Source organism: Vidua chalybeata, chromosome 22, assembly GCF_026979565.1.
Source record: "Vidua chalybeata isolate OUT-0048 chromosome 22, bVidCha1 merged haplotype, whole genome shotgun sequence".
Taxonomy (NCBI): domain Eukaryota; kingdom Metazoa; phylum Chordata; class Aves; order Passeriformes; family Viduidae; genus Vidua; species Vidua chalybeata.
The window spans coordinates 1,176,758-1,198,986 of NC_071551.1; the positions used below are offsets into that span (position 1 = coordinate 1,176,758).

The following is a 22,229-nucleotide window of genomic DNA, read 5'->3' on the forward strand; positions in this document are numbered from 1 at the left end:
AGGGGCAGTGCGAGCTGAGCTCAGTAAGGGGCAGTGAGAGCTGAGCTCAGTAAGGGGCAGTGCGAGCTGAGCTCAGTAAGGGGCAGTGCGAGCTGAGCTCAGTAAAGGGGGCAGTGAGAGCTGAGCTCAGTAAAGGGGGCAGTGAGAGCTGAGCTCAGTAAGGGGCAGTGAGAGCTGAGCTCAGTAAGGGCAGTGAGAGCTGAGCTCAGTAAGGGGCAGTGAGAGTTCAGTAAGGGTAGTGACAGCTGAGCTCAGTAAGGGGCTGTGAGAGCTGAGCTCAGTAAGGGCAGTGAGAGCTGAGCTCAGTAAGGGTAGTGACAGCTGAGCTCAGTAAGGGGCAGTGAGAGCTGAGCTCAGTAAGGGGCAGTGAGAGCTCAGTAAGGGTAGTGACGGCTGAGCTCAGTAAGGGTAGTGACAGCTGAGCTCAGTAAGGGGCAGTGAGAGCTGAGCTCAGTAAGGGTAGTGACAGCTGAGCTCAGTAAGGGTAGTGACAGCTGAGCTCAGTAAGGGGCAGTGAGAGCTGAGCTCAGTAAAGGGGGCAGTGCGAGCTGAGCTCAGTAAGGGGCAGTGCGAGCTGAGCTCAGTAAGGGGCAGTGAGAGCTGAGCTCAGTAAGGGGCAGTGCGAGCTGAGCTCAGTAAGGGGCAGTGAGAGCTGAGCTCAGTAAGGGGCAGTGCGAGCTGAGCTCAGTAAGGGGCAGTGCGAGCTGAGCTCAGTAAGGGGCAGTGCGAGCTGAGCTCAGTAAGGGGCAGTGAGAGCTGAGCTCAGTAAGGGGCAGTGCGAGCTGAGCTCAGTAAGGGGCAGTGAGAGCTGAGCTCAGTAAGGGGCAGTGCGAGCTGAGCTCAGTAAGGGGCAGTGCGAGCTGAGCTCAGTAAGGGGCAGTGAGAGCTATCTGCTGGCCCAGCACACCCTCCGGCCCCCCCGGGAGCTGATGGACCTTCCCCAGCGCCAGGCTCAGGCCAAGGAGCATCACTGATCATTCCTGAGGGCACATCCACTCTGCCCTGGCGGCATCAGCGGGACCAGAAGTTTGCAAGGGCACACGCTGCCCTGCCCGGGGAATGCCCGATCCAAACACGCTTGGGAAGAGCCCGCTGGTTCCAGGGTGCCCAGCCCCTCCTCCCCCACGATGTCCGGTCCTGTCCGAGTTCGCCTTCCGGAGCATCCCGGACCCAGAGCATCTGGATGCCGAGGAGCTCGCCGGACTACGACTGTCACCTAGCGGCAGCAGCGCCGGGAAGGTCGCGTGATCCCGGAGATGCCGCAGGATCCCACACAAGCGGGACCCACCACGCCCGGCCACAGCTGCCGTGCAGGCTCCCCGGGCCACATGCAGCCCATACGCTCAGTATTTGGGCTCGGTTTTCCTTCCAGCAGCTCCGTCTCCTCCTTTTCCCAGCTGGAATGCAGCAAATAGCTGTGGGAACCACGGCTCTCCCCTGCCCTGGAGCCTCCGGCACCGCTGCCTTGTCCTGGCGTCAGCACTGCCAAAAACCAGACAGGCATCAGAGCACTGGGCAGTGGAAGTCAGAACTAATTTATTTAAGAAAAAAAGAACCCAAAACTTGTCAAAAGGAGGGGGAGGCATTCGATTACAAGCTCTGGAAGCTCTTGTCAGGACAACGCCAAGGAATCAGCTTTGTACAATGGAGAGAGAGAGAGGGGCAGCAGAGGCCATGCCCACCCCGACCCCCAGCCCTGCCCAAGCACTCCCTGCACAGGGACGTTCCAGCCCCCAGTCCCCTTCTCCCTCCACCACCGTGAAAGTGCAGCAGAGAGAGGGGGGACAGGGGTGGAACCTCCCCCAGACCCCCCTTCAGCTCTTGGCCTTCCCCTGCAGCCCCAAAACGTGAAGCCTCAGCGCTCATGATCCAAGTCCCTCACCCCCAGGGAGCAACGTGGTGGCCCTGGGGACAGCAAGGTAAGGGTTGTCACCACCACGGTTCCCAGTGCCCTCAGGTACAGCCCCAGAGGGCAAAAGCCTCCCCAGGAGCCGCCTGATACAAAGGGTTGGGCTCAGAGCAAGATGCAGTGGGTGCCAGGAGCATGTCCATCCTGAGCCCTTGTGGGCAGGCAGCGGGAGAGGAGGCAGGAGGGGTGCTGCTGATCCCACCACCCCAGAGAGATGTGGATCTCTTGTGGGACTGTGGAGAGGCTGCTTCCCTTCCTCCTCCACGCTGGGCACGAGGAGAACCCAGCAGGACTCAGAGGGCTCCCCCCAGGGCCGGGAGCCTGCGAAGAGCCCCGGGAGCCCGGCCCAGCCCCTGCTGTCAGCCAGAGCCCCTCGTGCCACTCCTCTCAATATATTATTATTATCATTATGTGCATCCGGGAAGGCCGAGCCCTCGTGTCTCAGCCCGCAGCTCCAGCCCCGCCTGCGCCTCAGAACGTCCCGCGGTGTCGGGGGCGACGCCAGGGCAGCGCTTTGACAGGAAAGACTCCAGCACCCCCCTCCCTCCCCAAAGCCTGGCCCTGGCCCTCGCACAGCCCTGCCAGGACAGTCCACACGGGTCACTCCTCGCCCTCCTCCTCGTGGTGGTGGTGGTGGCTGGAGGCCGGCGGCTCCTCCAGCTCCTGCTGGTGGTGGGGGTAGTGGTGGGGCGCGGGCCCCTCGTGGGGCATGTTCTCCTCGGCGTTCAGGTACACGTTGAACAGGGCTCCCTCGTGGCTCGGCTCCTTCCCACAGGCCTGGCAGCTGCAGTGCAGGATCTTCTCCACCAGCTTGTCCACCCTGGGGATCTCCTCGTTGCCTGGGCAGTCCAGTGTCACCTGGGCAGCGGGACAAGGATGCAGCGGGTCAGTGCTCAGGCTCCCGTGGTGGGAAGTGTGACCTGCCCCAGACCCTGCAGATTTGGGGTGTTTTAGGCCAGATGTGATGGGTTTCTATCCATAGAAACAAACCCCTGGTCAGTCTGCAAGGTGGGAGTTCTCTGGGAATGTCTTGTTCCAGACACTCAGGGAAAATCACAGAATCATCAAGGCTGGAAGAGACCTTCAAGCTCATCCAGTCAAACCATCAACCCAGCACCACTGTAGTCACCTCTAAACCATGGAATCACTGAATCCATGGGATTCAGTAAGATTGGAAAGGATTTCCAAAACCATCAAGACTAACGTATGACCCATCCCCACCTTGTCACCCAGACCAGAGCACTGACTGCCATGTCCAGTCATTCCTTGGACACCTCCAAGGGACAAGGACTCCACCACCTCCTTGGGGATTTTTTTCCAAAGCCTGACCACCCTTTCAGTGAGTTGGTTTTTTTCTTGTATCTAATCTGAACCTCCCTTGGTGCAACCTGAGGCCATTTCCTCTCCTCCTTTCACCTGAGACATGGCAGAAGAGACCAACCCCCACCTCACTCCCACCTCCTTTCAGCACCAACTCCAGCAGGACTCAGCTCCCAGGCACTGCTGGCACTGGAATATTGGTGAGACAGCAAAGGCCACCCACAAGAGGTGATGCCAAGCAGCCTGGGTAATTTGGATTAAACCTTCTCATCAAATGTGACCTGAAAGGGAGGCAGAGAGCAGAGCCAGTTCCCTGGGCTCTGGGCTTCTCTTGGACCTGGGTTTATGGCTCTGCCAGGATCAGAGGTGACACGGAACTGTGAGGTCTAAGGATGACTGGCTGTGGGAAGAACTTCTGAACATAAAACACAGCCAGATCTCCCAGGGGGGGTGCAGGTGGACAAAGGGAGCAGGCATGTGGGTAAGCATAGGGATAAATAATGCAGGGAATGACAAGGGATGGTTCTGCAAAGAGGGGATAATGAATCTCTCATCAGAGCTTCCAGCAGCTCCCTCCACCCCGGCATCTCAAGACAGTACAGTCACCTGAGAGATGCCCTGGAAGGAAATTATGAGTGGGAAGAGCCCAGAGAAGGAGAAGGACTGGCCCTGAGGTGGTGTCAGAGCTGGGACCCCATGGAGCAGAGCAGGATACTCACGATTTCCCACATGGACTGGGCTGGCATGCAGGAGTCGCAGTGAACCAGGGACTCTGTGGACTGGGGGAAGGTGTTGGGGACGCTGTAGCTGAAGCACTGTCCCAGACAGGCCCTGCAAAGACAGCAGGAGGGGTGGGGGCTCAGGGGGGGTGCTGCTCTTCCCAGCACAGGCAGAGATTTGACCTTCCCCTGAGACAGAGGCAGGACACTGTGCCCGGCTTCTTGTGTGAGTGACAGTCCCCAGAGCCACTCCAGTGCCAGCAGCTGCCTCCAGTCTGAGCTGAGGGTAGATCTGTACCTGTTCTGGATGGATTTGGACTCGCAGCCGCTGTGCCCCACGATCTGGGTGATGTTCTTGGCCTCGCACCAGGCACTCTTGTCCGGGAAGAGGGCGAGCTTGTTTATGGGCGGTGGAGCGGCCAGGAGCAGCGCTGGGAACAGGGCCCCCACCACGAACCATAACATCATGGCCAGCTCTGCCGAAATCCTACACCTGGACACAGAGAGCAAAATGTTAGCAGCAAAGAAAACTGGCAAAGCACCCATTTCTCCCACCCCCAGGAAGTTCTTGGTTGTAACAAGCACAGGTCCATCCCCACATCCCCCTCCACAGCCACTGCCAGGGCCAGGACAGCTCCCAGAACACTGCCCGGGGAGCGGGATGTGCTACTCTGCCTCTTTCCTCTTCCAAACAAGCTCTGGGCCAGTCAGACACCTGCCTTGCCTCACCCAAGTTCTGTGCCTGGAACAACAGCAGGCTTTTCCTCATTTCCCACCCAAAGCTGGGCTGGGAGAAGTTTGCAAACCAAAAGTGTCACCGCCACGAGTCGAGCCAGGCTGGAGAAGTCCCACACCACAAGAATGTTTTTATTTGAGGAAGGAACAAGCTTTCCCGCTTCCTTTTCTCCCAGCTGGGAAGCCAAAGCCGGCCTTGCCGGGGCCCCTCTCCTCCAGGGAGTGCAGCAGGTGTCGCTGCAAGGCAGCAGCACGCAGGGGAAACCTCAGCCCAGAGGCTGGAAACCCGCAGGAAAGAACAATACAACATTTATTTGTACGGAGCCGCTCAAATTCTGCAAAGGGCTCTTGCGAGGACGGGACACGGGGGGGCCTTGTCACCAGGACAGACCTCGCTCGCCAAGCTGGTCAGCTTGGAGGTCGCTGCCCACCCCAGAGAAATCCCCACGAGGTTTCCTGGCTCTGCTCTCCAGCCAAGGTGCCCGAGTTAACACTCCCAAGTCGCTGGGGAAAGGCAGATGGAAAAGCAGCACAGAAACAGGGAAATTTTTTCCTGTGTGGGGTTTGGATGGAGTCATGGTGAAAGGCATTTATACTTCCTAAAATATTTGTTAGAACCATGTTATTTGTTATTTCCTTCTATTTATTTATCCAGACGATGATCCACAGCCCACACTGGAAAGACTCCTGTTGATTCCCATGGCTCCTGGGCCCAGCCCTCTAACACTTGCTGGGAAGGAGAGGAAAAATACCCTGTTCCTCCAGAGTCCTCATCCACACCCTTTGGGCTGCAGGACCATCAGACTTACCTAAATTATTGAGACGACCTCCTAAGCACTCAGGGATTTTAAGGTCCTTATAGGATTTTGCCCTCTTATCCCTCCACTGAGCTCAAGCTCCTGGATCTGAATCAAGAGACAGACCAGAAAGATTCTTCTCTGTCTTCCATCCCATGGCACACAGAAAAGAGCATCCTCATTCACGGGATCTTTGGAGGAATCTTGTGGGGGTCTCTGCTAAATTTCCTCATTTTCTGGTGATGCAAGAACCCAGTGATATAATGCAGCAACACCTGCAAAGCCCTGGCTTCGTAATCCTCCCAGCACTTGTGGGATGTGGATCCCATGGCTCCCTGGTGGGAATACCTGCACAAAGGAGAGGTATTGGCTGGTGTTGGCTGGAGATAAGCAGAGGGTTTTAACTCCTGAGCTTGCCCTGCCACTAACGAGAGTTGTGGGGTTAAATACATCTGTCCTGAAGAGGACTCTGGTGCCTGAGGGTTTTTTCCCATTTCAGTGGGGGAATTCTGCAATTTCTGAAGGATGAACATGGCTAAGTTGCACACACAAACACACACACTTGGTTTGCTTTCCAAAACAAGCATCACTCATTCCTCAAATGCCAGCAGCTCTGTGCTGAGGAATCCTGCTCCCAAAGGCAAGTCCGAGATCAGAGTTGGGATGTGACCCAAAGAGCAATCACAATCCCCCAGGGAACAGCCCAAATTCCTCTGGAGTCAGCACACAAGTTCACTTCCACATGCCCCATTAGAGAGAAATTTCCTTCTTTCCTAAGAAAGGTGGGGTTTTTCCAGGTTTCTGTGCATCTCTACCCAGCTACAAAGAGGCAGAATTCCTGTCTGTGCTGACAAGTCCTGTTTCCTGGGGTCTGTGCTCCTGGAGGGAGGTGTTCCGTGGAGGTGTTTCTGTTGTTCAGAGCAGCCAGAGGCACAAGGGATCCTCTCCAGCATCTGGGCTCCCGTGAGGAAGAGGAGTGAGGCTGTGCTCTGCTAAAGCACAGGACCTGGCCTGGATTCAGGAAAGCACTTAAGCATGTGCTGAAGCCTTCTCCTTTCCTGAGCAGGGGTGTGTTTGTAACCAGGGCCCCCATGGCCGCCGTCCCCTGTGCAAGGGGTGGTGGAAGAGTGGGGAAGTGGGGAATTCCCAGCAGGGGAAGCAGGCACCCCTTTGGAGCTGGAGCAGTTCCAAGTGTCCCCATTCCTCAGGGCACCCTGGCCCCCAGCGCTGCCATCCCCTGCTGACCTGCAGCCTTGAACACACCACATCCCCGGCACATGGTGTTTTCCTTCTCCCAGGAATGTCCTGGAACCCGCAGGGCTACTTTTCTAGTAAGTAACGAGGTTTATGCCAGTACCTAGGAAAACATCTGATGCAGCTGAGTTTGGGAGGGAGCCGGGGCTGGGAGCAGCGTGTCCATAGCTCAAACCAGTCATGCGAACAGAGCTGCCACCAACACCATTCATCTGACAGCAGCCACAGCCACGGAGACAAAAGCACCGTGTTCCTGCTCCCCCCCGCCCGGGAAGGGAAGGGAAAAAGGAAGACGAGGCACCCGAGCAGGTTTGCAAACTCCCGATTAAATAAAGGCATGGAGCACATTCCTCCGTGACAAGCTAAATTACACGTTCCGAAAGAAACAAGTGTGTTCCCCGGCTGACCCGGCGGGAGCAGCCACTTCCCGGCACGCAGGGGCTTCTTTCTCTTCCCCGAACCGAGGCACATTTTTTTCCCCGCTAGTCAAAGCTCTTCAAGCAGAAAGTTCAGCTCAGTTCCGGCAGAGCCACCGGCCCGTGAGGGTCTCCCCCCGCTCCCTCTGCAGGGAGCCGCATGGCAGCTTCCTCACCATCCCTCCGGCAGCTTTTGGGAAAGAAATGACTCAGCCCCTGAACCTGGCACATCCCAGCTCCCGACACAAACAATTTCTCAGCACAGGCACAGCTGCAGCCTCGGCTCCGGAGCCCTTTTCCAGCCCGTGCCCGAGGAGCTGAGGGGCAGCTGGGTTCAGGGTACCACCCCAGCACCCCGGGGGTTCCGCTGACAGCTCAGCTTCGCAGTGTGGAGATCTTCTGGTACCACCTCAGATGTTTTGTGTCACCTAGAAGAGCTCCTTCCTCCCATCCCAGCAATCCCAGCACTCTCAGGAGTCCCTCCAGCAGGATAACACCAACGCCTGGGAGCAGCTGGGAAAATCTCCATGGTTCCATGGGCCGGAGGACAATCACTGGAATTACCTCGGAGGCCACGTTCCCACCATCCAGCCCACAGCTGTTCCCAGACATTTGGAAACCAAACACTTCTGAAGGAAAATAAAACAGATCTAATCAGTTTTACCCTCTTTTTCCAGTGGGAAGTTTACACCATAACACAAGGCAAGCTTGCAGGTGGACATGGGGAGTGTTTCACGAGTTGTTTAATGGGTTTTTAGGTATTCTTCTTATCCAGGATCTTGCAATTCTGCCAAATACAGAGAACCACAAACACAGGTAGGTTGTGCTCACGGCCACACACGAGGCACTGCAGGCCCTGAGAGACAAGAGCCCCCAAAGCTTTACAAACGTCACTGGGCCAAGGCTCCCAGCCTGTGAGCACAGCACGGAAACGGGGCCCACTCCGTGCTGCCTGGCTGAGGGATCCGGGCCCTTCTGTGGCACACGAGCTCTCAGCAGAGATGGACAAGGGGAAGGTTTCAGCTCCTGGTCTGGGCCAGAGCTGGGATCCCCTCCCTGTCCTGCCCCCCTGGACACAGGGCTGTCCTTCCTGATGCAGCCAGCTCCACACCTGGCCGGGCTCTGCCCTCGCTGGGCTGAGATGGCAGGAGTGACCCTGGCTGGTGTGGGACAGGAGCCACAGCACTCTGCATGCCACTGGTTATTTGTGCTGTTTGACAAGAGCCGCCACACGGAGCAGAGGAGGGCCCAAAGATGCTCTGTGCCTCAGTTTCCCTGGTTGCAAGAGCAGGGGCGGGGGAGCACCAAGTGAGCTGATGGGTGCAGGGAGCGTGGAGAGCACAGGGAGGTGTTTGCAGAGCCCGACTCCCCTGGAGAGAAGCAGCTGCCCGGGCAGGAGGGAGGGCTGGCTGCCAGCAGCCCTCACCCCACATTCCTCGGTGGAAAGCGCTGGGGGAAGGCACGGGGCAGGTGGGAGCCAGGTGGGGACAGCGTGGGGGGGAGTCACACCGGGACACGGCGCTGCAGGGCAGGGGAGGGAGCTCTGCAAGGACTCGTGTGGGATCTCTCCTGTGTGTGCAGGTGGCCAGGAGAGATCGCACTGCAGGAAATGCTAAAAGGAACATTGTTACTGAGGCACCTAAAATGATGCAAAGCCAGAGTGAAGTGTCTGCTTGGTGGCAACTGGGAAGAAACATCCCAGAAAGACCCAGGGCACAGCTCTCCTCAGGCACAGGATTAGGTCTGTAACTTCTGAACACCACTGGGGATTGGCTGTTAGGAAACGGAACTCAAATAATATTTGCTTACATGGAACAAAACAACTTACAAGCCAGCATTATTAAGAGGAAAAGCTTAAATCTCAACTGCAAAAAATTGAGAAGTCACTGTGTATTGAAAAACATCTATCAAAACAACAGATGCTATTTATTACCTGTTCTTATTAAATACTTCCCTCTTTTTGAAATTTGCATTTAGCTAAAACTTTACGATTCTGTACTATAGTGACTGTAACAGCCCAAAAGAATCTGATTGAGGTACGATATGGGCAGGGGAGAGGGAAGAGAACTCTGCACTGAGAATGTCTGGAGGTAATTCTTCAGGACAGCAGGACACCAGAGTGCTTAAGTGAGCACAGAAATCTCTCCCGAGCTCAGAGCTCCAGTCTTGCTTCACTGAGCTGCAGAATCTGGGGAGAAATTACAAAAAAATAAACAGGGAACTACCACAGGAAGACATTTGATATTTAACAACCACAAGAATCCGTCCTAAGAACTTTTTGATAGTGGAGCAAAAGCTGTGTCGTTTCTCACTGCGGACCTGGCTGTGTCTGCTCCTTTCAGAAGCAGATGTTAGAGCTTCCCTTTCTGTAACATATTAATTTCCACTCAAGCATGGCTAGGCAAGTCGCAGAAATAAAGCAGAAATAAAGAAAAGCAGTGCAGCATTTTTAAAGCTCTCTGCCCTCCCCACATTGGCCAGAATGTGAAAAGATGTTGGTACATTGGGAGTTTTAATCTGGCTTCTCAACCATGCACTGAGCACTTGGGAAACTCATTCTTTGCAGCTGGAAAAAAAAAGTCCAAGATGCTTTGCCTACAAAAGTCATTGGAAAGCTCTGGACTTGGGCTTAGGATGGGGTCCTGAAGGAGCTCTGCTGGAAAAGGGACCCACTAATGGCCTGTAGAAGAGGTAAGAGTCATATAAACAGTTTCTGGTCATTTATTTCAATTGCTCAATTTCTTCAGCATTAAGAACAATCACGGCCAGGAAAATGCATCAACCTAAAGCTCAGGAACACATCCTGGCCCCACACCTCCACTGCCCCTCTTCCTGAAGCATGTGGGGCTCTGCAGCCCCCAAGAGCAGCTGGAGGAGTGGGATGGGAGCAAGGATCAGCTTTGTGGGGAGCTGGAAAACCAGCCTGGGACCAGATCAGCTTTGTGAGGAGCTGGAAAACCAGCCTGGGACCAGATCAGCTTTGTGGGGAGTGGAAAACCAGCCTGGGACCAGATCAGCTTTGTGGGGAGTGGAAAACCAGCCTGGGACCAGCCTCCAACGGCGGCTCTGGGGAGCAGTGGGCTGGGGAGCCTCACCTCCCTGGGCAGAGGGTTCAGGCTCTGCCCAAGCCCTGCACGGGCCAGGGCCGGTCTGGAGCCGTGCCTGGAGCATTCCCAGCCGGGTCGGAGCCGGTGCAGCTGATCCGAGCACCGGGCGCTTCCCAGCACAGCTGGGAGCAGCGTTTCAGCCCGAGGCTCGCTCGCATGCCCGGACCTGAGCGGGGCCCGGCTGCCTCCCGCTTTTCCCTGGAGCTGGTGATTCCCACACAGCCGTGCCACGGCCGCGGAGCCGAGAGAGCCAGCCTGGGGCCGAGGGCATCGGGACGTGCAGGAGGGCGGTGGGTGTCCAACAGCTCCTTAGAAAATCCCACGGATAGCAGGGATTGTGCTGCTCTCTCCGACGCTGTCCCTGCGCAGCAGTTTCCCACCCAGCGGGAGCAGGGAGGATCTCCTCCTCCTCCTCCAGCACTGTACCCCCATCGGGAGCCCGAGCACCACCCCGGGACCACGGCACCTCCCCAGAGCACCAGGCTCGGTCACTCGGGTTCCCCGGCGGCCGAAGCCACAGCCTCTCCCGTCCTGGTGGGTGCAGAGCTCTCAGGAGCGGCAGGAAAACCCCCGGAGCCTGCGGGACGGGTCCCGGGAGCCGCTGGCTTTTCCCCGGCTGGGATCTGCGGGCAGGCACCGGGCACTGCCCCGGGGAGAGCTTCTCCAGCAGGGCCCGTTCTGCTTTCACTTGGAGTGAGGTAAACTGGGACCGGCTCCTCCAAATGACTCCACTGGTGCAAATGAGATCAGAATCTGGCACCGCTCGTCTTACTCAAAACAAGCCTAACTGGAACCAGATAAAACCAGTTTCAGTGCAGAGTGGCCACCAGGATGATGATTTTTTTAATTCCTGCAGGCAGCGAGGGGAGCTGTCTTGGATGCCAACCACGCTGGCTTTCGCCTGGCTCGATCATTCATTACCAAACTTGCATAAAAACCCAGCGCAGCGGGGTTGCGCCTGCAGGATCAGGTTCCCAGCTGCTGGAGCAAGAAGGGGAAAGAGGAAAGGAGAAAAGAGCTTGCGGATGGAGCTGTGGGTCTTTCGGGATCCTCCCTGCTGTCTCCCTCTCCCTTCATACCCGTTCAGGCCATATCTTGGTCACAGCAGCAGAAATTCACTGACCTGATGTGTTTTTGCCCTCTTTTACTCTCTGCTTCACACCACACGAGCCTCCTCAGTTCTGATGGCACAAACCCAGTGTCTGTGTTATTTACCCATGGCACTGGCCAAAGAAGAAAAACACTCAGAAGTGCAAGGCCAGAGGGGTTTGGAGGTAATGTAACAGTCCACAGCCCAGCTGGTATTTCCAGTCGCTACCAGGGCTGACCTCACACTTGACATTTAGACCGTTTCTCCTAAAACTGCAGGATTTGGCCCACAAAGAAATCCCACTGTGACCCGAACAGCACTCCCTTCACCCCTCTGGACAGGTTGCCTGAGCTCGGTGTGAGAGAAGAAGAAGGCTTAAACCACATCTGAGAGTGACTCGAGCAAGGGCTCCATCCTGACGCCGTTTCCAAGGCTCAGCTCCACAGAGCTGCAGTCCTGGATGGAATGGGGCAGCAGCCCAACCCAGCTCCACAACTGCTGCTGGGTGCTGGGCTGTTCCGTTCCCACCCTCGGTGCTAATTTATGTCCAGGAAAGCCCTGGCCCCCACGGCCCCACAGCCCTCCCTCCCTAAACAGTACTGCACAAGAAACAAAGGTCTGGAGAACAGCAAGCACAGCCCTGCCAGGGCTAACAGAGGACAGACCACCCCTCACTCTCACTCCAGAACTCCCCCAGAAGGACAATTTTATCAGCTGTTCAGGTTTTTAAGAGTCTGATTTGAGCGGGTGTGAAGTTTGCCCTCAGCCATGCTAGGCCCTGTTACTGTGCTCCTTGCTTTGTCACAGGGGATCTCTGAGCCCGTGCAACCACAGAGGAGGGTGGTTTTTTTCCAGCAGACTTCAAAACAAAAAGAGCAAGAGCAAGGCCTAAGGACCAAGCAAGAACCTGGCTCTGCCTGCCCTGTGGTCGGATATGGGATCTGGCAGAGGAGCTGCTAAAGCTTTAATGGGACCAGCGCGGAGTTTGGGCAGGAATAACTGCCCAGGAGTTTCCTCTGCTCCTTGGGCAGGTTTCCCGTGACTGCACCAGCTTAATCTGCCCTCGGCAATGCCAACGCACGCCGCAAGCAAAGTCACTCCAACACGGGCAGCTCTTCAAGGCTCCTTGAAAAGCACTTTGGCTCAGGGCCTGATCCTGCACCTCCAGAGCACCCAAATTCCCTCCAGCTCCACTGTTTTCCTTGCTCCGGAAAGACGAGTGGGCACTTGGGAAGACTTTGCTCGTTTGCCCTTTTTGTGAGACCGCAAACTCCCTGAGCTGGAATTCAGCGCTAGGAGGTCACGCCAAGAGCCCGGATTCTTCTCAGGGCTGTTTGCAAACACTTGGGATTTTTATACTGAAGGCAAATTCCATTTCCCATCCTGCGGTTTGCAAATTTGAGGCGAGCAGCCTTTTACGAGATGGGAGACTGCCTTCAAAAGGCAGAAGTGCCCAGTGTATGCAGCTGATTTTTGGCTGGTTGGACATTGCAAAGAAGGCACTGAGTTCTTCGGCTAAAATTACAAGGGAGACTCTGGGTCTCTCCATATCTCTAGGATCTTTCCCACTTGTTTCAGCAGGTTTCAGATTTTTCCCAGAAAAACCCACATGGAAAAGCTACCGTGTCCTAAATCCACAAACACTTCACAGGCTGAATTTTTAATTTTGTGGGGTTAATCCTATATGTAAAAGATTGTGGAGCAGAGTGGAGTGGAGCAGAATTTGCTGCTGCCCTTGTAAGAGAAATGTTAGTAGGCAATAAGGGATTGTCCAGATCAACTTTAATGCAGCCCAAAAGCGAGCTAAAGCATGTTCTGTTCCCAAAACACCTACCAGAGAAAAAGAGAAATCCCCACTGATCTTAAAATGCAGAGACTATTGTATGGAACAAATAAAAATTGCTGCAAATACTGAGACAAATTGAAATGCTATGTTGGGTTTCAAGAAACAGGTAGGGATATATTGGATATAAGCTTTACAGTAAGTGCCTAAAGTATTTCCATGAAACAAGGATGTAAATTAATCCCCGGGATGAACTTTTCAAGGAACAAAAGTTTACTGCCTTGCCATCGGGAAAACTTCTTTCTTTTATGATCGTTCAACTACCCTGCGTCCGCTGGTGGTGTGGTTAATCGATACTGAGCGTTCCCGTTCTTCCCTCGGCACTTTTGTTTCAAACCCCGACAGGGATGGGAAGGAGGGAAGGAGGGAAGGACTCTGTACCACAGATGTGCGACCGACACAGCGCGGCTCCCCGGCTCCCAGGCTTTTATTCTGCTCGAGCTAAAGCGGCGGTGGAAATAGTTTAACGATTGCAGAGCAGATCCCCCCAAGTCCGCCTCATCTGCAACCGATTTCTGCCCGTGGCAACATCCTCATCCTCCCGGCCATCCATCACCGGCGGCGGGGAGAAGACAAGCGAGAGGAAAAGAGACGGAAAATCTGGTGCGGGGAAACAGCAGCAGGTTCGGGGCGGGGGTGGGGGGCACACAAAGCCAAGGGCTACTCACCAGCCAGGCGACGGCGGGCGCATCCCATGGGGTCCGGGGCCCGGCGGTGCCCGGCGGCTGCCGCATCCCCGGCGCGGCGGGGCGGCCACGGAGGGAGGCGCGGGGCGGGCGGGAGCTGCCGCCTCCCTCCCCCCGGTGCCGGGCTCCGGGCGGTGCCGCCGGCCCCGCCGCTCGCGATTGCACAATCGGGCTGCGGAGGGAGAGGAGGGGAAAGGAGGGAGGGACGGCCGGCGGGAGGAGGGAGCGGCGGCGGCGGCAGCGCCCGCCCGCCCGCCGGGCTGCGGGCGCACCGAGAGCCCCGCGGAGAGGAGAGCCGGAACACCCAGAACCCAGGCACGGAGCTCACCCACCGACCTGGGCCATGGAACCCCCGGCAAGTGTTCAAGCTAACGGGAAGAGCCCGCTGGAAACGCCCGGGCACAAAACGAGGGGACTCTCTTCGGCCAGGAGAGCCGAAAGGGAATGTCCCAGCACTTGCTCCTGCGGTGGCATAAACAGTCTGGACTGGGCTCACCGAACGCCAACAACTCTTATTTAAACATAATTCGTGATAGAGAGTCCGTGGGGCAGAGTCCTGGCTGCAGAAAAGACTTCGGGAAAGTTCTCCAGCACTGGAGACGACGTTTTTCTCTTTTGCTTTTCCTTTCTTTTCCCTTCCTCTTTCTCCTTTTTTTCTCTTTCTTTTTCCTTTCCCTCTTTCCCTTTCCCATTAAAAACAGCCAAACCCCACCCCAGTGAAGCCCCATTCACGGCTATCTTTCAGATAGGATAATTGCTGGAGACCGAAGGGCTGTGTTTCTGTTAAGGTACAATTAATCTAAAGAGGCCCCCACATTAAACACTACCCAAATCGAAAGATACCTGCCAGGCTTGGCTGGGTTTTGCTGGCTGCTGTTGGTGCGAGGATTTGCATAGAGATCAGAGAAGCAGGAAGGGGAGATGGCAAGAAGCAACAGCTGTGCTAGGAGAAATGCTGGTAGTGCCCTGGCAGCAGCTGTGGGGAGAGGCTTTGGGGCTGGCTGTTTGCTGCCAGTGAAGGAATGGTTTCCTGCTGCCTGGTTCCTTCCAGCTCCAGGATAATATGATTTGTAAACAGGGTGGCAAAAATCTGCTTCCAACATCACTTTCTTATCCTGCAAAATGCAACCTACCCAGCTCCAAACTGTACTGCACTGCTCAACTCCAAAAGGGCCAACAAGAGGAACAGCCTCTAGCCGTGACCACACACCCAACGGGAGCCAAAAATCTGGTTTCCCAGCATTTTCACCCACTGGAGAACCCAGGCCTTTGAGCAATGCTCTCCCTGCTCCCCATGGCCAGCATGACCAGCAGTAAACTGCCCAGGAGGCTTCTTTATTCTGAATAATACGAGTGAAATAAGAGACATCTGGGACTTTGAAGCAAGTTCTCACAAGGAGAAGTAAGATGTAGATGCAACCAGCTACACAGCAACAGACCCAGGACATTATGGTGAAATTCAGCGGAGTGTTTGGGGTTCAGTATTTGGATGGGATTTGTGGGATCCTCAGCACTGGGGTGTGATTGCTCTGCAAGGAGCTGTGAGCCAGCCTGCAGTTCATTCACTGCTTCCTACTATTCATCCCTGTTCCAGTTCTGTAAACAGCATGAAAGGGAAACAGCAATCTGTGGATCTGGGGGTGGGGAGGCAGGAGGAGCAGGGTTCAGGTTTTCTGGTGTCAGGAGGAACAAGCAGAGGTGCTGTAGGACAGAGCAGCTTGGCTGGGGGATGAAAGAAGCTGCTGAAAGGCTGTCAAAGCCCTGGGCCAAGACTTTTTCCCTTCTCCTTGGCAATGTGATATCACAGCCAGAAGCAGGAGTGATGACCTGATGCCTGCAGATGTCATTTGGACAGACTGAGGCACAGAGCAGAGGCAGCCGCTCTGCAGGGAGGGAAAGGAGCCGAGCTCGGCAGCCAGCCCCTCTTCCCCAGCCAGGGGCTCAGCCTTCAGCAGCAGCTTTAGGCTCTTGCTCCACACATCACCCCCTTGTTTACCAGCTCCCACTCCCCACAGGCTCAGGGGAGTTTGCTGCCTGCCCCTGAACAGCCGTGCCAAAGCACAGTGATGTTTTCCCACGGCGTGCAGCGTGACACAGCTCCTCACTCTGCCCTCAACAACAGCCCAATCCATGCTGGTTTTCCACCAGGTAGACACAGGATGTGTGTACAGGATGTTTTGTGTCCAAAACATCCACACGCCCCCCCCCCCCCCCCACGCCTTCCCCTCGGGCGTTTCCCTGTTGCTGGATCACCAAGGCTTTGTGCTCTGGGACACAGCAGAAATCCAGGATGTCCCTCCTCACCCACTGCTGCTGTTTTGGGCTGCTGACAAACGCCCACAGCGCCAGGGGCTCCCCGCTTGTCAGGACAGGACCTGGCACTGTGGGCGTGAGAATTAAAAGGGTGTATTTGTAAGTTAAAAACAAAACTATTTCTTTTATTTGTGTCAGTGCAGAGCCCAAAGCTCCCTGCCTGCCCACAGTGGGATGCTCGAAAACACATGGGGGGGAAGGTGGGTGGGAAATGAGTGGGGAGACAGTGTGTGCCCATGAAGGGCTGCAGGGAGCAGTGTGGGGAGAATGGCCCTGCACATATCCCACATCTGGGCCTGAATTCCATCTCTTCCCCCACTGGTGTTTTGTTCACCGTCCCTGAGATAAACCACACGGGGTCCAAGGAAGGGCTCTCAGGGGATAAAGCCCCTTGCATGACCCAGGAGGGATTTGGGCCTGATGTCTGGGTCTGCCATGGACCACCCTGCCCGTGCCAGACCAGCTCCTTTCACCTCTGCATCTGATCTGCAAATGGGTGCAGAATGGCACTGCTGCTCCCTGAAATAAAGACAGCTCTTTATCAGCTCCCTTCTGAGGGAGGTTGGACCAAAGTTGATCAAGGCCAGGCTGGACAGAACTTGGAGCAGCCTGGTTTAGTGTGAGTGTGAGTGGACTCTCTGCCCTTGGCAGGGGCTGGAACAAGATGATCTTTAAGGTCTGTGCCAACCCAAGCCATTCTGTGATTCCATTCCATGATTCTCTCAGCAGACCATCCCCTGCTGGGCTTAAACTCCAACTTCTTGGTTCCTAAATAAGCCAGAAGACATCTCCAAGATACCAGGACCCCAAACTGCTGTGTGTAAGGGCATACACACCCTGGGTGAATGGAGCAGCACTCGTGCCAGAAGAGAGAAACAAAGGTTTAACAACTCCAAAAGCTGAGGGATGATTTCCCATCTCTACCTTGGGTAGGTGGAGGGAGGGCACAGTGGTGGCAGGAAGGGTGTCAGGACCACATCCTCTCGCTGCTGCTAGCACAAACTCTCACATCTGTGCAGCTCCAGCACCCGGGGCAAGGGTGAATCCAACCTTACAAGCATGGTTCTTGCTTCCTGAGATTCCCCCAAAGCACGTGGGTACAGCAGCCCCTCACTGCAGACACTCACTGAGCTTCACACCCTGCAGGGAGGCAAGGAGAGGCTGGAGGGAAGGTTCAGCCACAGGAGGAATTTGGAGCAGCAGCGTCCATCGGGTTTAGGACCCCAGATTTGAGCTCTGTGCTGAATCCCCCCATGCAGGCAAAGAGGAAAGGCACGAGTCCTGGAGGGAATCTGGCTGCCTTGTTGGACTGACCTGGGGACAGACCTGGCTGGCAAGGACTGCTCAGGAGTGAAGGAAAAGGATCTCTCACAAAGCCCATTAGCAAACATCTGGGCTCAGCAAATGACCTGGAATGCGACTCGGCAGCGGGGTGCTCCTCTCCTCCCCGGCCCTGGGAATGTGAGCTCCTGCAGGCTCCGACTCGAGCCAGCTGTTTCCTCTAATCCCATCAGCCTTGCCTTCCACGGGGGGCTGCCGAGAAAGTCCCGTTCCCTCCCCTTGGTCACTGGGATTAGTGGTTTCTCTGTAGTGCCATGCCAATACATTCTGGGGCCCTGGGGCAGCAGTAAAAGCATTCCCCTCCCATCCCTGAGCAAGTCCAAGTGTGTTTAATCTCTCCATTTTCCACCTTACCCAATCACTCCCCACTCCCAGGCACTCCAGGCCCCTCCATCCCTCCCTCCCTCCCTCCCTCCCTTGCTTCCCCAGCAACTCAGGTCATGCACAATCCTTCTCGCATTCAGTTCCTGTCTGCAGGGGCAGTCTGAGCACACAGGGCTGGGAATAAGCTGTTGGGCTTCATTTGCAGGTGCCCTCGCCCCAACGAGTTCAAACAGCTTTTTTTTTCTTCCTACTTCAAAAATAACCAGTTTCCTCCATCTCCATTACAACCAGTTAAATCCCCTCTGATAATCATCTTATTCTCTGCTGCACAACTTCCCCCTGCTGCAATCACTCAGAACCTCTTATTATATTAATTAATTTTCTTGCAGCACTGCCTGAAGGCCCCAGCCAAGCTCAGGCCTCGTCACAATAGGTGCTTGTATGTGTTCAGAGACAGTTCTGGCACCAAAGCTCCTCCAAACTGTCAACCAGCAGGACAAACTTAGAACATCCACATGTGTGCAGGGAACATTTTGCACATTACTGAAAGGAAACCAGCACCCGCCTGAAACGCGGTGACTCACAGAGCAATATTGCACTGCTCTTGCATGGCAAGAGCCTCATGCACAAACTCTCTGGCCTTGAAGAAAAGCACCCAAAATCAGAGGCCTTGAAGTGCCAGTTTTTCAAAGTCCTGCTGCAGCAAGTGTCAGCGTTGTTTAGAATTAGGATGACTGAGAAAAAAGAATATATCTGCATTTGTTAGCAGATTAAAGCCCTCAGCTCACAGTCCCACCTTCCAAAATACAAATGCAAATACTATTCTTAAAGTGATAATGTGATTTTCATAATTTAAAGGGTCTGGTTCATAACATCAGAAATGTGGGACCCTGAGAAATCTGCTTATTGCCTCCCTCTCCTCCTGCCCTGGAGCAGGATTGGAATTTTTGAGACTATAACTGCAGCTGATGAGGAATAAAATGAAAGTGGCCGTGAGTTCTCAGCTTATCACAGCTCTCCTGAACAGGCTGAGACATCTGTGTTAGACCAACTTTGCATCATTCAGGTTTTAATTTTGGCAGCAGTGGCTGCTGCAGTGCACGACAAGAGTTAAATGTGAAGCCCCAGTGAAATAATCGTAGGCTCATCCGGTGCTTGGAGGAGTCACAGTGACCTTGCCTCTATCTGCCAGCCTACCTCTATTTATACCTAATATGGATATAAAATCCTTGACTTTGCAGATACTAAACTGGAGCCTCCCACAAGCATGTCGCCTGCTAGGATGCTCCCAAAGATTTAAAGGAATTATTTCTCAGGCCTTAAAAGAACCCAGTACACTCATTTTCCCTGCCCAGCCTGTGGTGCAAACAGCAGGACGACGTGGGCTTTCCCTGCAGCCATTCCAGTGCACCTCCACTCCCATCCCAATAACCCTCCTGCAGCTCCAGCCCCAGGCTTCCATCCATCATCCAAAGATGTATTTATTGACATATGAAATACCCCAGCTCTCAACAGATTATCTAGGGAACCATGTCATCTTCAGAGAGAATTAAACAAAAAATGGGCCCTGTGCCTGGAAAAAGGAGTGAGGGAAGCTCACACCATCAGCCATTCCCTCAAACAAACCCAAGGAAAACAGTCCAAAAGGGAGGAGCTGAGGAACAAAGCAGCAAGGAACGGCACAGAAATAGGTTGTCTTCCCTCTGAGGATCACACCAGGGACATCTTCAGGGAGTGTCGAACGAGCAGGGTCCTCGAGCTAAAACCACTCTGCCTTTAGTTCAGACCAGATTAAGCCATGGGACAGAGACCAGGAATTCTACAGGCAGCCTTTGTGGCCTTACAAGTTTCAGAGAATTTACGGCCAACAAACACAGTTGGATCATCTGATCTGAATCCATGTGTGCTACAGTCATTTGATTTCACCCAGTCACTCCCAGGTGGAGTTCAGTAACTTCCATTTAAGACATTAGGAGTTGGAAAATCCTCCCATGGCTCTCCCAGCTCATCCCAGTGTGTAATTCAGAGCCTCACTGCTCATCTGCACAGGTCAAGCCTCGGCCTCCAGCCCTCGCTTCTCACTGTGCCTCTCCCTGCTAGCAGCAATTCCTGCAGTTCCCGGGGTTCCATAATCCCCCAGGCTATGCCATCTCCAGTTATTACCAGTGGTTGTTGCATCTGAATACTGAACTTCACATTTGACTGGGCCAAAATCTACATTGCTCCACTTTTTTTTTTTGCACTTACACAGCATCCCACCGAATAGCACTTATTTGTCTGCCGCCGTTTTATATTTACTTCCAGATAATTACAATTACAAATACAACCTGCACCATTGCCTCCCCACACTCACTGGGTAGAATTCCTTCCCAATGTGCATCTAACCCTGCCCTCTTGTCCTGGAACTCCAGGTCTGTGCCCACAGTCTCCATCTTTGCTGTTGGCTCCTTCAGGCACTGGAAGGTCACAGTTAGGTCGCCCTGGAGCCTTCTCTTCTCCAGGCTGAACAATCCCAGTTCTCACAGCAGAACTGCTCCCTCCCTCTGATACCCTTGGTGCCTCCTCTGGACTCTCTCCAGCAGCTCCAGGTCCTTCAGTCCAAGTCCACAGGGAATGCTTGGCTCAGGGGAGCAGTAATGGGTTGGGTTTAGCTGTTTATCACTGCTAACAACTTCAAGTGCAGCACCGAGGGGGAGGAAGAATATCCTCTAAAACCTCTAAAAAGAAACACACTCCTTTGCATGATTTATGAACTGAATTTGAACTGATCAGGGCGTGACCTTTTCCAGGAAGGGGCATCCATTCCTAACGCAGAGCTGGAGGCTTTACAAGCACCACCAATAAAGCCTAGAGATGAAGAGTGATTTATTAGTCACCAGCAACTTTCTAAGCATCTTTATAAGCTCCAGGAGGTGGGTATCCAGCACCATGAGGAAAATGCAGCTCCAGCAGCCTGCAGCAAAGTGCTGACAGCCAGAAGGCACGAGAGCACAGCCATCCACAGCTGAATTTCCATAAACTATGTTCCCATTTAGTTTCAATCTCAGTTAAGCATTTCACTGTGGGTGGGCTATAGGCTGGACTCTCGGAGCAGTACAGACACATTGCACATTGCATCCAGCTGCCTACAGAGCTGGCATGCCAAAATTTGCACCAGTCATACTTCCAAAGGCAGGAGTGGGGTGGGAGATGAGGAGAAAGTTTATTTCTTACTCAGGGGTGTGTGTGCTATGGGGGTAGGTACCAAACCCTGCTGGCTTGGAGCGAAAGAAGGGTCAGCAGTGCCTTGCTGGGTCAGAACCTGCTGAAAAATGGGGTTTTTCCAGCAGGTCACTCATGGATCAGGGTTCCCCAGCTCCACAAGCCTCTCCCCTCCAGCTGCAGCATCACCTGTACCTCGTGGCACATCACTACCACAACAACCTGTCACCTTCAGTCTGCTTGTGCACCCACTATTTGCATTTGCAAACCAGCACCTTTGTGATTTCTTTTGCATTGCTCCCAAACTCAGAGAGAACCCAAGAAGAACAGCTGGGAAACCAATTCCTCCTTTGGAGAATCATCCGTGTGAACTCTCTGGAAGAGTTGAGTTACACCATCACTGCTGTGTTTCCACTACTGGAGAGGGACTTTGGACACGGGCCTGGAGCGACAGGACAAGGGGAATGGCTTCAAACTGGAAGAGAGTAGGTTTAAATTGAATACTGGGTGAAATTCTTTCCTGTGAGGTTGGGGAGGCCTTGGCACAGGCTGCCCAGAGAAGCTGTGGCTTCCCCTGGAAGTGTCCAGGGCCAGGTTGGACCGGGCTTGGAAAAACCTGGGACAGTGGAAGGTGTCCCTGCCCATGGCAGGGGGTGGCACTGGATGGGCTTTAAGGTCTCTTCCAGCCCAAACCATTCCATGATTCAATGGTACTGGAATGCTGCTGTCTCCTTGAGCTCCCCTCTTTCTCAATCTGTTACCTCAATTCATATTTAAGGTAGATTTACTAAGGCATTGATTTTCTCCTGATATTATATTTATCTTCAGCCTAACTCAGCAGTGTCCTTGTCCATGAGGCACAAAGGACTGGGAATACATTTCAGCATTTTCTCTGCTTATCAGATTCAGATTATCACCACAGTCAATACTGAGGATCACAGTGGTTTACACCTACTAGTGATTCCATAAGATATCAGCCTCTGGACAGTAAAATGTAATTCCTAACTTTCTCAGGGATGTGCCAGTAAGAATTTGGAGCAATTTGAAAATAGCAAAGGGTGGCACAAACACTTTTGGAGTCTCCCAGTCTATGAAGGGTAGCCTTCCCCTGAGACTCCACCACAATGTGAAAAACCAGTTGGGAAGGACGGGCTGCTGGACTCCAGTCAAGAGT

At 54.2% G+C, this 22,229-nt stretch overlaps 1 protein-coding gene across 1 annotated transcript; it reads right to left on the minus strand.

Annotated features, from left to right (window-relative positions):
- Positions 1–1,516: 1,516 nt before the first annotated feature.
- On the minus strand, positions 1,517–13,982 carry NBL1 (NBL1, DAN family BMP antagonist). The gene is made up of 4 exons (XM_053963136.1): positions 13,859–13,982; positions 4,247–4,441; positions 3,949–4,060; positions 1,517–2,767 (listed from the first exon to the last, which is right to left on the minus strand). Exons 1-4 carry the CDS (start codon positions 13,879–13,881, stop codon positions 2,510–2,512), a joined length of 588 nt encoding a protein of 195 aa, XP_053819111.1. The 5' UTR covers positions 13,882–13,982; the 3' UTR covers positions 1,517–2,509.
- Between the last annotated feature and the right edge of the window lie 8,247 nt (positions 13,983–22,229).